The following is a 16,863-nucleotide window of genomic DNA, read 5'->3' on the forward strand; positions in this document are numbered from 1 at the left end:
GCTTATATAAGCCCAAGTCTCCTTTTTAATCTTGCAAATTAATTCAATAGTTTTTAGTATCTTCATATCATCTTTTATTGAGGAAATAATTCTTGTCATGGACTTGATTTGAAGCTGACTTACAACAAATATGCAGCATAGGAAATGTAATACAAGGCAAATAAGTTTTTGTAAAAATTTTTTCTTTTGAATTAATCACCTTTAACTCCTGATGAAAAAAACTTTGGGCAAAACAAGGAAAAACTAAGTAATTTAAAATGTTGAATGAGAAATATATTCCTCTGGGCCAAGTATAATTATATGATGTGATGATCAAACATTTTCAACTGACTCATAATGATCCCAACTATAAATGAATCACTGAATTTTTTGATACAGCTCATCCCTGAATGTTTAAACAAAATGCAGATTCTTTAGTACTTTAATAGAACCCTAAAGTTAGAACACTTTAGAAAATGTTTAATTCTAATAAATACTTCCACTTAAGGCAAAAACCTGTATGTTTATGTTTATATTTATATTACATTATATATTTATATTGTATAATGTATATATTATGTTTATATTAAGTGTATCTGCCCACATACTTAAAGTGACAGTGAGGTCACAAATAATATTTACAACAAAAACAACCAAAAATAACAACTACTGAGTAATTTTTATTGAAAAGCATTGTGGTAAATACTTCTATACGTATATACATATATATATTAATCCTCACCTGAGGATATATTTTTATTGATTTTAGAGAGACAAGAAGGGGGAGAGAGAGAAAGAGAGAAACAGCAATCTGTTGCCTCTCCTTGACCAGGGATTGAACCCGAAACCTAGGTATGTGCCCTGACTGGGAATCAAACCCATAGTCTTTTGGTGTATGGGACAATGCTCTAACCAACTGAGCCACCTGGCCAGGGCATGAGTACTTTTATATACATTATTTTATTTCTGAACAATTCCAACTATTAAGTGTTCTCTCTAACATTAATGCAAATTTGGCAACCTATAACTTTTTATTAAATTACTGGCCCTCATCATCCTCCCTTGGGGAAAAAAAATTGTACTTACTATTTGTATCACTTAACAAAAGTAATTTTGTTTTTTAATGTTTAATCTCAATCATCACAACAACCCTATGAAGTAGGTGCTGTTATTATTTTTCACTTTTTTTCTGGAGAGGTAAGCAACTTTCCCAAGGTTGCAAATGTAGTAGTTGATGGAGCCAAAGGTTGACTTCAAAACCCAGGTTTTGCTTATCACATGTCCCTGAGACAGGGGCCTTGTACACGGACAAAATCATGGTTCTGAACTTCCCAGACTGAGGGTCAGATCCCAAACCATTGTGAAGTCCATGAAGTAAGAAACATCATTCTATAAGGCCTCGGTAGAAATGGACTACAAACCTATCCAGGCAACACCACTCTAATATGTGCTCAGTAAGACTGAGCCTTTTCTCCATTCTAATTTTTACATATCCAAATCTAACCATATTGGTTAAGAATAATAACAATTGCTTATTTTGTTTCTATTCATATATGTGGCAGTCTTTGCCACCTATACTGTAGAATGTGGTTTTATTTTTATTGAAGATGTAAAAAAAAAAATTTGGGTCACCATCTGTGGATGCCACAACAAAGTCTTAAGAATTAATCACTACATGATGGTTAAATCAAAATCATTACATGCTGTGTCAGCTTTGGCTTGTTTTATAATTTGTGAAATAAAAATAACAGTCAAATGATGGAAAACTAAGCTAGCCAGAATGTGATCATCTTGGCAATATGAATGATTATTTTGTTCTTATGTCCTGATTGTGGCAAATTTTATATAAATTTTGTTATAGTTTTAAATAATGGGACTTTGAAATCTATCAGCTCAGAAAATATTTACTGCCAACCTGCATTAAATGTAGTTAGATTACTTTATGTAACATACTGACTTCAGAACCTCTTAGCCCTCAAGGGATAATCTGTTTATTGTTAGACTTGGGAAAATCAGGTATTCACCCTCACCACATCCCTATTTTCCTACTTTCTACATGAAAATGATGGTAGTAACTCAGCAGATGTAGGACATATTTAAACTTTAATTTTCTAGTATGGTGAAAGATTGTTGCCAATCCACTCACATTCTCTTGTGTGGCCTCCATTAGAGTAGCTCAATCCAGTTTAACAAATATATATTGCATATCTAAGTATTTTGTGCCAGGAATTGACATAGAAACTTGTTTATAAAATGAACAAGCTAGATTCCTGTCCTTGAGGAAATACATATTCTATTATCAGAGACACACAGTAAGCAAAACATGTAATAAATGAATAAATTATATAAAATTATAAAATAAGAAAAGTACAGCAAAGCAAGAGTATCAGGAGAGCCAGGCATGGGGAGAAGAAGGGGCAGATTTCAGTATTATATGGAGAATCTGGATACTAGTAAGCCTCAGAAGAAGGTGAGATTTCAACAAGTACTGACAACAATTAGGTCATTTACCAAGTAGATTTCTTGGGGTAGAATATTTCAGACAGGGGAGAGCAAGAGCAAATACTCTGAGATGGAAACATGCTTTAAGAGTTCATTGACAGCAAAGTGCGGAGAGTGTGGCTGCAGCCGAGTGCATCAGAGGTCGTGAGGGGCCACTATAAGGACTCCCACCATTACTATCTGAAAGGTAGTGATCATCAACAATAAGGATAGGTCAAGATATCGTATTAATTGCAAATTAGATCTCACATTTCCTATAGAATGCCTTTATAAGGGATTGCTGAATTGAAAAAAGTCCCCTTAAATTTCTGAACTTACCCTCAACCAACTTTCTAATATCCTTTTCTTAATTATCCTTTTACTTTCATCTTTAATCTCCAATGATAAAATAATATATATCTCATTCAAATATTGTTATACTATTTCCCCATCAAATCAGCCACACTGATAGTCTTTATTGTTTCTTTTTTAAAAAATTTATTTATTTATTTATCTTTTGTTGAGACTATTACAGATGTCCTCCCCCTTTTATTTTATTTTATTTTTTTTCAATCTTTAATTTCTTTATTAAGGTATTACATATGTGACCTCATCCCCCCATAAACTCCCCCCACTCATGCCCTCGATAGTCTTTAAAAATAAGAATTAAACTACTTTCATATGTGCATACCTTTTTCATCTTTGTTTATAAATGCACATAAATTAAGGAGGGCAAGAACAATAATTTGAACAAAGGACCTTATTTTGACCCACAAGACATTGCTACTGGTGTTTTTTGCTTTTGTTTTTAGATTAATTTCCGGATATAATGAAATAAATTTATATTGAGTTTCCCTTTTTAATATTACTAATGAGCAGATATATTCATTCTTATTTTCTAAATTATTATATATGGTACAGATAGATGGAAAACAATAAGAAACAAGTTTTTAAGGAAAAAATAAATAAATAAATAAAACCATACTCTTGATTCTCAAAAAAAAAAAAAGAAAGTCAAGAGAAAAGGCAAAGAACACACACATACAAGAAGCATGGTATATAGGTCACTGTCAAAGGTAACTATTATCTTTAATAAATATAATTTAGCTTTAAAACTCATAAAATGTTAAGGAATTCCTCTTATCTCATTGTTTGCTGATTCAAAAAGAAAATGATAGGTAATAATGGTTGCAATAGTAATTTTTTTTTAGAAGGAATTCTTTTTTTTAATGTATTTCTTTTTTTTCTTTTCTTTTTTTTATATATGTTTTATTGATTTTTTACAGAGAGGAAGGGAGAGAGAGAGTTAGAAACATCGATGAGAAAGAAACATTGATCACCTGCCTCCTGCACACTCCCTACTGGGGATGTGCCCGCAACCAAGGTACATGCCCTTGACCGGAATCGAACCTGGGACCCTTGAGTCCGCAGACCGACGCTCTATCCACTGAGCCAAACCGATTAGGGCGCAATAGTAATTTACTAAAATACTTTTCTTCTTTAGAGAAAAGATCAATTCTAACACATCAATGTATATATTTAAAACTCAAATATTTAGTTTACTATAAGCAGAGCCACTTTATTTGGAAACTTGTGTGCTTCTCTAGTTTTCATTAGAGAACCACCTTTGCTTCAGATGCATGGCACTGTGGTTTCATTAAGGTTGCATTCAATGTTTAAGTAATGCTTTCAACGTAGTTTCTTTATACCCACTATGTGCTACAGTATAATGTATGATAGATAAAAAGTAATCTCTTGTAATAAAGTTATTTTGCTGAAACAATTTACATTCTAGTAAGAAAAATAGGGCACACGGAATAATACATTTCAATAAGACTCATACAAAAAGAATAAAACCAGTGTAAAAAATTTACAAGCACATTAAAGGAATTTTGAATTAATGCAATCAGAATTAATGAATATAATAAGATAAGATTAGGAAAGAAAAGCAACTAAAAGAAAAGAATTGTAAACCATGTTCGCTTATACCAGGGTTGGGGAACCTTTCTTCTGCCAAGGGCCATTTGGATATTTGTAACATCATCCACAGGCCATACAAAATTATCAACTTAAAACTTAGCCTGCTATATTTGGTCAAGCACTTCACTAACTCACTCCTAATGCCTTGGCAGGGCCAGACCAAATGATTTCTCAGGCCTTAAATGGCCCATAGGTCAGACATCCCCCACCCCTGATTTGCACAAATAGACAATAAAAACAAATATATAGAGAATTTCTCCTTTTATATAGTCTCATCGTATTCTCTATATAATTTCTTGATTAATGTGGCTACCTGAAAAGTTATAATTTCAAAAGCTTACATAAGTTTTAGGGTAAGACATTTAAAATTAAATAGGAAAAACTACTAACATTTAACTGTATTAAGCAATCTTGAACTTAAACTGTGGAATTTCTCAACTACTTCTATGAATAAGTACAGTTTAATTAAGTTAATAAGTAATAATAAATCAGGCATGGGTTTTTAAAAAGTAGTCTATACTACTTGCCAACTATACTCTGCATTAAAACCTTGGGTAATGAAAGATTCCATTTATTCTAAATATTGTGCAAGCTGGTGGAAGTACTTTTTGCTATTGGATTCAACTTCTTAAAATCAAACCTTATAATAAAAAGAAACCAGAAGGATGTCTCCATTTAGAGTTGATTCTAGTGATGAGTTTATTTCCATGAGAAACCAAGGCAACATACGTGTGTTTAAATAGTACATGGTTTCTGTGGCTATACCGTAACAAATGGGATGACTGTTAGTGAGACAAAATTCTCCTAGAATATATTACTAACTTATGGCAGAAGTGGCTTCTTTGAAAGAAAAAAACTGGAAAATTTTACAGTAGCACTAGGCCCACAGTTAAATACTACCTAGACTAGGTAAAATATAGCACTGCACTTTAATTGAATACCTTATTTTTAATCAGAGATTCACAGATTGTGATTGGATGTCCTGGTCCTTGCTCCATTCTGGACCTTGTGCATTGCGCTAACTCATGCTCACTTCTTCCTCTGCTTTTCCTACCACAAATGGGTCAGATTCATCCAAAAAGATAATCAAAGATCAGATTTATTAGCCAGACTGCCAATAATCATAAGAGAAAAGTTTCTTTAGGAATAGCAACAAAGACAACCTTTTAGGGGATAAACACATGAAGATATCACTTGGCCACTAACTGCTATGAGTATATATGCACATGTATTTTATTCAAATTGCTTCCAATTATTGGGCATATAGCACAAAACTTGGATATTTTTATACTTCATTATGTTAGGTTACCATTAAATTTTTCAAATTCAACTCAAATATAGGTAAAATAAATACTATACATACTTGGAAGAAACTGCCACCATGAATTCATCCAAAAAAGCATCATATTCAGGACCTCTCACTCTTCTCTGCCGGAGTCCAATGTACAGCGGATCTTTAAGTAACTCCTATTTTAAAAAAGTTACCAGAGATATAAAAATAACTAAAGGCAAGTCATATACTTGTTCTAAGCCTCAGTTTCCTTACTTATATAATAAGAATAGAACTGGAAATAAAATATTGTAAAACTGATTAAGAAGCAACCTAGAGAGTCAATATTTAGTGTTAAATAGACTATATCTATAGTATTTATATGCCAAATAAGAAAAATAATTACTAAACATTAAAAAACATTGTGCCTTATTCTGGGGGGAATAAAAGGAATGAACATTTCTCAGTGGTGCTAACTAGAAAAGCTCAGTTCAGATTTTACAGGCAGAGTTTTATCACATAGAAAAATATGAGTTCTGAGTATTAAATGAGCTTACAAAAAGGAAAGTTAACAATTCCTTTCCTTTTTCTTTGTTTCTGAAAGCAAAATATTTAACAAACATTTTGATTATACCTTTAATATTATAGTTGACTAATATTAAAAATAATCTTTTAGCCGTGACTAAAGTTTTTCTTAAACTTTACAGTTTTTTAAAAAATATTTTTATTGATTTTAGAGAGGAAGGAAGAAGGATAGAGAGATAGAAACATCAATGATGAGAGAAAATTGTTAATCGTCTGCCTCCTGCACGCCCCCTACTGGGCATCGAGGCCACAACCCAGGCATGTGCCCTTGGCTTGAATAGAACCTGTGACCCTTCAGTCCACAGGCCAATGCTCTATCCACTGAGCCAAACCGGCTAGGGCTACACAGTGTTGTTGTTTTTTTAAAAAAAACAACTGATGTGAGCCAATGTTACTCTGTTCACGTTTTAGTGTATGTAATGTTTTTGTTTTTATTAAATCAGTTTTTAATTGAGGTATAATTTACATATGGTAATATCCATTCACAACAAGTTCCCAATAAACTAGGAACAGTAAGAAACTTCCTAAACCTAATAAAAGTCATCTATAAAAAAACCCAAGTTAACAACATATTTAACAGAAAAAGATTTAGTGCTATTTCCCTAAAATTGGAAACTAGCCCTAGCTGGTTTGGTTCAGTGGACAGAGCATTGGCCTGTGGACTGAAAGGTTCCTTCTGGTCAAGGGCACATGCTTGCGTTGAAGGCTCAATCCCCAGTAGGGGGCATGCAGGAAACAGCTGATCAATGATTCTCATCACTGATGTTTCTATCTCTCTCTCCCTCTCCCTTCCCCTCTGAAATCAATAAAAATATATTTAAAAATAAATAAATAAAATTGGAAACTAGACAACGATATTTACTCTCACCACTTCTATTCAACACTATAGTATACTGAAGATCCTAGCCATTACAATAAGGCAAGCAAAAGGAAAAAAACAACTGAAATACAGATTGGAAAGGAAGAAGTAAATTGTTTTTATTTGTATACACATGATCATGTACATGGAAAATACTAAGGAATCTACAAAAAAAATATCCACTAGAAAAACTATGTGAATTTAACATGATCCCAGAATATAACATTAATATACACAAATCAAATGTGTCTCTATACACTACCAATGAACAACTGAAAATGAAATAAAATACACAACTCATTTATAATAGAATTCCAAAGCATGAAATCCAAAGGGACATATTTAACAAAACATTTGTAAGCCCTGTAAACTGGCTTCATAGATGTAAGATAAAGTTAATACAGGATCAGCTAAAGAAGAAAATGTTCAGTATGTGAGCAAAATTAAAGAAAACACAGAGGATACAAGACTAAGACTTGCTTGTAAAAGATTTCAAAAGTGAAATAAGGCTGGTAGTCAAAGATCAACTGAAATGTGTGGTTGTAACAACTTTTAAAAAATATATCTAAATGAGCTAAACTGGAGTCCAATAGACCATCTTGTCTTGATAAAAGGAACTAGTCCCAGAGCTCTTTGATACGCTACCACTGAAGGGGGAAGATCTGTTTTGAAAAGACTTGTGAGTGGGGCCTTTATGTAATAGAGTAGACTATAATCTGATACATAGAAAAATTTTAAAAAATTCTAAGGGTGCTGGATTAATTGGAACACTTCCAAATGAAACTTAGCTTGGTCCCCAACTTTCCACAAGAAGAAACCAGGCTGAGAAAGCTATTTAACTATGATACTGTGGACAGAGCAAGAGTCCAGAGAGCAGAGCCAGAAGCATAAGAGAACTAGGCCCCTTTTCAAAAACATTGCCCCCCGCCCCCTGTAGGTGGCCTGACAACATATGTCCAATGGGAATTCAAAATTTTTATGAACCATTCAGAGTCATATAATTCCTATTCCTCCCATTTTGAATGGGAATGTTGATGGTGATTATTCTGACCCTGCTCCACCATACTTAGTTTAATATGTGGGAACAGATAAGAGAACCCACAAAAAGGACCAAAATACAAGAAGCTTCATTTGTACCTAGACCTGATTTAGATCAGAGGACAGGATCCTGAAGTCTGGGCCTACTGTTGTGATTGGGATGAAACTTTTAGAAACCTAAGATGAAGATGAGCATATTTTTACATGTGGAATATGAACAATTTGTGAAGGAGAATCTACATGGTGAAGGGCAAGCTGTCCCACGCCTCTTAGCCTTCCTGCCCATCCCAACAAATCATAAACATTAATAAAATTGTAATTGTTTTAAGTCACTAAGTTTAGAGGTGGTCTGTTATAGATAAATGATGTTTTAATAGGTGTGGTGATGTTATTCTGTAGGTTGAGCCATTTAAATAATCTGAGTAGCGATTTGCTTCAAGCCAACAGAAACGACAGTCTGGTTCACACCTGCCGTCCTAGTGAAATTATTAATAGCGTCCTCTTTCATTGTGAAAGTGTCTTGGTTTGGCTAATACAGTATGTGGTCATCCTACATATAACGTACTGCACAACAACGAGTTAAGGCTTTCTGGCTAGCTGGAAGTTAACATACTTAATCATATAAATGTATTTCAGATGAAATGTAAAATCTGAAATTGAGTGCTGTTGTAAATCCCAGCTGCTCCTCGAGGCCTACAAACTTTAAACAATCTACTGGCAGGCTTCTGAACAGCTGGGGCTGGCTTGCCAGTGAGCTTCTAATGCCTGCCAGAAGTGAAACCCCTTCTCCATGTCTGGGATGTATTTGGACTTCTAAAATGTGAATTAGAAGAACACAATTGAGAAAAGATGTCACATGTTTCCCTGCTCTTTTCGCTCATTCTTTCCATTGCTAATAATTAAAGTATATATAACTACAATGGAGAGTCAAATTGAAGACTTATGAACAAGAAAAAGCTTTTACATTAAATCAGGAAGTTATAAAATTCTCCCAAATATAATGTTTCTGTCAATATTTACTGTTTTTAATTTTTCATGATAATTAAGGCTTGAATAACCAGTGCACTCTTGGAGATTTGACTGAAAAAAAAAAATCTACAGCAAGCAAAATTACCCAATTTTGATAATGGCTTCATAGACTAAGTTGCCTGGCACAGAAGTGATATTAGCTTATCACATTAACAGCTTCTTGTGGCCACGATTAAACACGCACTAGAACCATTTTTGGAGAATAAATGAAAGACTGCGTATGAAGCAAGCACTTAAAAAGGTTAGCCATTCTTTAGCAAGAGATGTCACATGTAATGCAGGTAATGTCACTAAAAACTTATGAAGACTTATAGCATGAGAGAAAGAAAAAGATTATAAGAAAATAGTAAAAGACAAAGCATACGGAAATCAGGAGGGTATATACTGGTCAAGTTAATTATCTTCCTTGTTAGCACTATCTCAGTTGTGGAATCTTGAGAAATTTTATTTGAAGCATTCATTTATTTGAAGTTAATAGCAATTATCATCAACTCACACCCTGTTCTTGTTTCTCACATTTATACCTTTCAAATCTGAAGTTTTTGAAAATTAAAAACTATTTTCTTAATATTTTAAGTTTTTTATCATTAGTAAAACAACATTTCCTATCAGAAAATTTGAGAGCACTGAATAAACTCTACCCATTCAGAACTACCCTCCACTATCACCTTGATGAATAGTCTTCTAGGCCATTTTCTTTATATCCACGCATGTATAATATTATCTGTTCAAATTTTGGACAATATTATAACCCCTTTTCACATAGGAATATATTGTGAAAATTTTTCATGTCAATAGAGGAGCAGTCTTAAAATTTGTGATCTATATTAGAACTCTGCCCTCAAAGAGGATGAACAAATTAATGGTCCTCCCAATGACATGTAATAACTACACCTATTTTGTTGCAGCCTCAAGTAAAAGTATTATCTTTCCACATATATATATGTGTGTACATATATGAAATATACATATAAATATATATAATACATACAATGTATAACAAAATATATATAAACATATTATTTATCTGTAATGTTAATGAGCAACATTCATTTGTACTTCTTTTCTAATATTAAACATGTTTTCATAAATTTATCGAGCATTTTTACTTCTTCATTTGTAAATTGTATGTGTCCATATGTCATTTAGCAATTTGCATATTTCAAATTTGACATTTTCTTATTGACTTTAAAATATTCTCTCTGATACTGAGAACATATAAACTTTTATCTGCCATGTTATAACTATTCCCCACTTTAGCATTTATTTTTAAATTTTATTTATAATATATAGATGATCATTTTTTTGGTGCTATGACTTCATTATTTTCAAATGAAAAAACAAGATTCTGTAAAGAAATAATATGTAATTTTCACTCACATCAGTAACATTAAGCAAACTGCCAACATTCTAAAACAATAATTAAAATGTCAGCATGCACATATGCTGGCACAAAAGTTAAAAAGAGGTAAAAATAAAAATGATTAAGTTTGACTGTGATTCAGTAAGTCTGGAGTGGGGGTCAGGGTTGGGCAATCTTAACACATGCCCTTGGTAATTCTGAAGTGGTTGGTCCATAGAACACATATTGAGGACCACTCATTTCAAACTTATTAAGTTAAAAATAAGATTATTATACCTCCCCAAAGGTTCATTTCCATCTTATGTAATTCCGTTTTCTATTCTAATTTATATAATGGGTATGTCTAAAATCTACCACAAACTTCAAGAAATTTCATAGTTATAATGCGTATAAAATCAAACTGAAGAAAGTCCCCATTCTCTTTCCCAAGGCATTGGTGTAGTGTCTCAGACAATAAAGAAATGATTAGTACTCATTCCAATGCAGGATCACTTGTCAGAAATGGCATGTAATCCCCATAACATGGAAATATAAAGGCTAGAACTTAAAGCAACCTGAGAGAGAAATGATGACACTCTAATTGGGACCATGTGGTAGGCAGATAATGACCCTCCCTCTCCCCAAACTTGTAAGTATGTTACCTTATTTGGCAGAAGAAACTTTGCAGAGGTGAATAAGGGCTAGTCCTTGAAAGTGAAAGCCTTTCCTGGCCCTGGTCTGAGAAAGAAATGTGACTCAGAAGCAGGTCAGAGAGATACTGCAGCGCTGGCTTTGAGCATGGATCAAGGGGAACACGAACAAAGGAATGAGTCTGTAGAAGCTGGAAAAGGCAAGGATAGGGAATGCGGCCCTGCTGGCACCTTTTATGATTTGACCTTTTGAGACTTGCATATATTTGTGTTGTTTTAAACCACCAAGTTGGTAATAAATTGCTATGTTAGCAATAGAAAACGAATCAATGATTCTCTCTCATCATTGATGTTTCTATCTCTCTCTCCCTCTCCCTTCCTCTCTGAAAATCAATAAAAACATATTAAAAACAAAACAAGTTAAGTCATGTTTTCAAGATCACATTCTAGTGCCAATGCTAGCTTCTGTACAAGGGCTGAAAGATACATGGCAGATACATATGACAGAAAATCTATAAGGTTTTTCTTTAGTTCAGCTTCTGACAGCTGGCTCATGCCACAGATGAAGAGCACTTTCTAGAACACAAGGGGAAACCTTCTAAATGGGAAGAGGCTTCAACTTGAGTTCAAGGTCCAATGACGATTCTAGATCTAGATACAAGGTTCACATGAACTAAAAGTCAGACTAAATATACAACCAGAATCAGAAAAGCTAAGACCTGGAGCAATGGTATCATAAACAAAGAAAACTGTGTACCCTGACGGGGTGGCTTAGTTGGTTGGAGTGTCATCCCGTACATCAGAAGGTGACAGGTTTGATTCCTGGTCAGGGCACATACCCCAGTTTTGGTTTCAATCCCTGGTCATGGCGCATGCGGGAGACAAAAGATCGATGTTTCTCTCTCACATCTATGTTTCTCTCTCTCTCTCTCTCTCTCTCTCTCTCAACCTCTCTTTCTCTCTCGGACCCCTCGAGGGATGTCCCCCTGCCTCCTTCCCTCTCTCTAAAAATCAATAAAAATTATAAATATATTTAAATATATTAACAATATTTAATTCAGCAATATTTTATAAAAGATTTTTGTTTCTGATCTACATTAATATAAATTAACATTTACTAAGTACTTACAAAATGCCAGTCACAATTCTAAAGACTCTTAAGTGTATTAAATCATGACAACTCTATAAGATAGGTACTCATTTTACATGAGGAAACTGAAGCACATAAAAGTTAAGTCATGCCCTGGCTGGTTTGGCTCAGTGAATCAAGCGTCGGCCTACAGACTGAAGGGTCCTGGGTTCGATTCCCAGTTAGGGCACATGCCCGGGTTGCAGGCTCGATCCCCAGTAGGGGACATGCAGGAGGCAGCCAATCAATGATTCTCTCTCATCATTGATGTTTCTATCTCTCTCTCTCTCTCTCTTCCCCTTCCTCTCTGAAAATCAATAAAAATATATTAAAAACAAAAAAAGTTAAGTCACTTTTTCAAGATCACACAATTAGTAAATGATGAAACTGGGAACATGGATAAACATAAGACTAATTGTTATGTACTATTTTTACCAGATTTGGAAATCAAGCTTATAATGAAATGTGAAGCTATCAATTTTAATATGTTCTGGAACAGTTTCTAGAGCACAGGAACTATGTTTTCTGAAACTTGAATAATCAAACCCATAATCTGATCTGGGTTTGAATTCTACTTGACATTAAAATTTAGACCTATTTTTCCTTTTGTGTTTGCCTCATATTTTTGTCTATTGTTTGCATGGACTCTGGTGACATGATTCACGTGCATTCAACTATTTTGGATAGGGCCTAACCACTTTACCTAGTTGCCTAGGGACCATAACTAATAGTCACAGGGTGGGGGCTGGCTATGCCAGAAAATTAGCCATGTGATTTGGGTTGGGGGACTCTGGGTCATTGGTATCAGTCAACTGGAGACGGAGTATACATGGCAATCAATCAATCATGCCTAGGTAATGAAATCCTAGAGCACATATCAGTCCCACACTTGAACCCTGGAAGATAACATGTCTTGACTTCCCAAAGACAGGAAAATAGAAGCTCCACAGTTAGAGCCCTCCAAGACTCTGTCCTGTGTATCACTTCCTTTAGCTTATTTTAATATGTACCCTGTCCCTTTAATACAACTTAACTGTAATTATAAAAACTTTCAGTGAGATCTATGAGTATAAGCCTTAAAAAACCTGAGAGTGCTTTGGGAAACCCCCCAAACTTTCAGTTGGTGTCCGAAGTGAGAGCAGTCTTGGAACTATGCCCTCAAACTTTGTAGTTTGGCTAATTTCAGGTATAGCTAAACTATCTAAAGGAACTAATAATTTATTCTCTTTTTAGGAAAAGAACTCTAACTGATCATTTGTGATATACATTTTCACTATTAAATTTCTTACATATGATTTTAGAAAAAGATAACTTATAAACAGATTGCTGAAATATAGCTAGAGACTCAGAGTATATTGGAACTGGCAGAGAAATGATTTGCTAACTGTCCTTAATGGTTTGTCAAATGTCCCTATCAAAGCATTCAGTGCATGCTGAATCTAGTTACATATGTGTCTCCTCTTCTAGATTCAGAGCATCTTGCTGGCAAGATCTTAAGTTGTTTACTCTGATGTTATCTAGCCTTCACTTAGGCCCTGACAGATAGTAGGTGCTCAATATTTATCTCAGTTAAATCAACATAATCTGACTCAATTGAACTCTACAAAACTCTGAATAATTTCAGGAAAGTCTCTTAGGTTAAAAAGATATTCTCCAGTACCTGTCAAAGAGTGAATATTCCACCCCTCACTTATTTTTTTCCCCTAATGTCTCCAACAGCCCACTGGCAGTAAGCAAAAATGTCTAGAAATAACACATAGTACTTTAAAAATAGATTAATTTAACATATCAGATTATTTTCTAATTTAGCAGCTCAAAAACTTTGAAATATGGTATGCACCAGGCATTTTAATGGAAAAAGACTTTAGAGAGCTAGATCTACAGCAGGGCAAAGTAAGAAATTTGATGATGGATAGATGGGTTTTGCAGGCTGTGGGAGGCTGAGAGACAGAAATGGAATAACATAAAAGCAGTGATTACCAAAATAGGAAAGGAATACTAAATGGACATAATGTGAGGAAATTTCAAGACAATTAGCAAATTTGACAATTTTAAGACACACTTTCAGAAAATTAAATATTTCATATAACTAATACAATCAACATTCCCAGTGTTTGGTTTCAGTAGTGCACAATTTACTCTATGTCCACATTATACAATCTCATTAAAAGGCCCAAGTTTAAAACTGAACTCTTAAATTTTTGCATGCCTGTTTTATCACTCTTTACTGTTCTTTATTTCTTCCTAGAATTTTTAAGATGTTCTACAGATTTTGTGATTTTTAAACTTTGATTTCAATGTAATTTATCACAGAAGAATGTTTTAAAATATATGAAAAAAGAGGAAATATTCAATCTCCATACTCAGTTTTAGAATAATTGTTATAAGAGGTCAGCTTTGATTATTTCTAAGTAATTTCTTTCAGTATTGAAAAAGAAAATGCCAGATAAGCAATTGGTTTTTGTCAAAATGTATCCTTTATAAAGGTTAAATGAACACTCATGTATACACAGGAAGTTAAACATAAAAACTGTTTAAGTTATTATTATAACACTAGAAGTCTGGTGTATGAAAATTCATGCACTCGGGGGGAGGGGGGGAAGGTTCCTCAGCCCAGCCTGTGCCCTCTCGCAGTCCAGGACCCCTCGAGGGATGTCCCCCTGCCAGCTTAGGCCCGCTCCCTGGGGAAACGGGCCTAAGTTAGCAGTCAGACATCCCTCTGGCAGCCCAGGAGTCCTTGAGGGATGTCTGACTGATGGCCTGTGGGGAGCGGGCCTAAGCCTTCAGTTGGACATCCTTAGCACTGCCGAGAGGCAGGTGAGGCTCCCACCACTGCCACTGTGCTCGCGGCCGTCAGCCTGGCTTGTGGCTAAGCAGAGCTCCACCTGTGGGAGCTCACTGTCCACCAGGGGGCAACTCCTGTATTGAGCATATTCCCCCTGGTGGTCAGTACACATCATAGCAACTGGTCGTTCCAGGTCGTTCAGCCATTAGGGTCAATTTGCATATTAACCTTTTATTATATAGGATTACTAACAAGTCAAAAGTTATATCTTAAGTTGCTTTAGGAAGGAAAAATAAAACTATAAAAAGTATACATATTTATTTCAAGTATCAAGGTCTTATTTGATAATGAATCTGTTCCGGACCTAGGTCTGAAATTTGTATGTAACTTTTAAAAAGTCTATCCTTAACTGACCATTATCTTTCATCTCTATTTCAGAAAATTCTACCTTTAATTTCTAGTATTTTTCACCCATAAGTAATCCTGGATATTAGCAATAAAGGATGAGCAAAAATATGTACTATTTGATATATGACTTTAAGATTCTAAAATACCATTGCAGGATGAGAAAGACTAAACTCCAAATCATCTACCTAAGGTTTAACACAGACTTTTAGGATAAAATCATTTCAGACTGATTAAACTTAATATCCTTTGGGTTCCTATGTAGTATGAACATAATAACTTAAAAAAAGAAACTATGATAGTCTAAAGTAAAACATAATACTCTATAGAATAATAGTATAAATACTCATCAAAGGATAATAGACACTAAAGAAGCTGGTAAAGAGTAATAATATTATAAAAAAGGGAAAATGAAAAGAGAAAATAATTTTCTTATAAAAGTTGGGGGACAGGTTTGAGGAGAGGAGAACCAGCTAGAAAATAATTAATTGTATGAGGTTCTTGGCATAAGCTCAAAATAAAGGAATTGTTGTTTTGTTTTGTTTTTGAAGGTTAACAGCTTTCTTAGAGACTTAAATTGTTTACCTCATTTTCTGTTCCCACGTCCAGAGTGATGGGCAGACATTCACGAGGATTCATCCCTCCACAAGCTGTATACAGAGCCAATTTACCCACAGGGATGCCCATTCCATTACTACCAAGGTCTCCCAAGCCAAGAATACGCTCTCCATCGGTCACCACAATAGCCTAGAAGAAAAAGAAAAAAATATCTATTAATAGGTAGATGGTCACAAATCCTGGGCTGCAGTTCCTGGTCTCCATTCCTGAAGTTAATCCTTACATAATAAAATACTAAACTGTCAAAATACATAAACTGAATATACATGAAAAAAATGTTATGTGATTGTACATGTGGAAGAATAAATAAATTTGATATATACATGAGAGTAAATAAATTTGATATATGCACTTTATATTTTGTTAAAAATAAATGTAAGTGCTTAATATGGTTGTTGAAAAAAGAAGAGAGGACTATGCACATAAAGACTTAAACAATCCAGCCCTGACCAGGAGGCTCAGTGGGTTGGAGCATCATCCCATACACCAAAAGGTGGAGGGTTCGATTCTGATCAGGGCATATACCTAGTTTGTGGGTTTAATCCAAGATTGGAGTGCTTACAGGAGGCAACAGACTGAAATCTCTCTCTTTTTTTTCCCTTTCTCTCTTCCTCTATCTAAACCTATCCTCTCATGAGGATTAAATAAAACACAAAGATTTAATCAAGAGGGACAGTTTGAAGAGTATCCTATATAATAAAGACGTAATATAC

General features: G+C 34.3%; 1 protein-coding gene across 1 annotated transcript in view; it reads right to left on the reverse strand.

Annotated features, from left to right (window-relative positions):
- ME1 (malic enzyme 1, NADP(+)-dependent, cytosolic) overlaps window positions 1–16,863 on the reverse strand; it is a 134,594-nt gene that overhangs the window by 72,933 nt on the left and 44,798 nt on the right. Inside the window, exons 4-5 of the mRNA XM_014542657.1 lie at window positions 16,118–16,279; window positions 5,804–5,907 (exon numbers count right to left, since the gene is read on the reverse strand). Coding sequence (XP_014398143.1) covers window positions 5,804–5,907; window positions 16,118–16,279 — 266 coding nt within the window. The remainder of the gene's footprint in view (window positions 1–5,803; window positions 5,908–16,117; window positions 16,280–16,863) is intronic.

The sequence above is a fragment of the Myotis brandtii genome, unplaced genomic scaffold (genome assembly GCF_000412655.1).
Source record: "Myotis brandtii unplaced genomic scaffold, ASM41265v1 scaffold31, whole genome shotgun sequence".
NCBI lineage: Eukaryota > Metazoa > Chordata > Mammalia > Chiroptera > Vespertilionidae > Myotis > Myotis brandtii.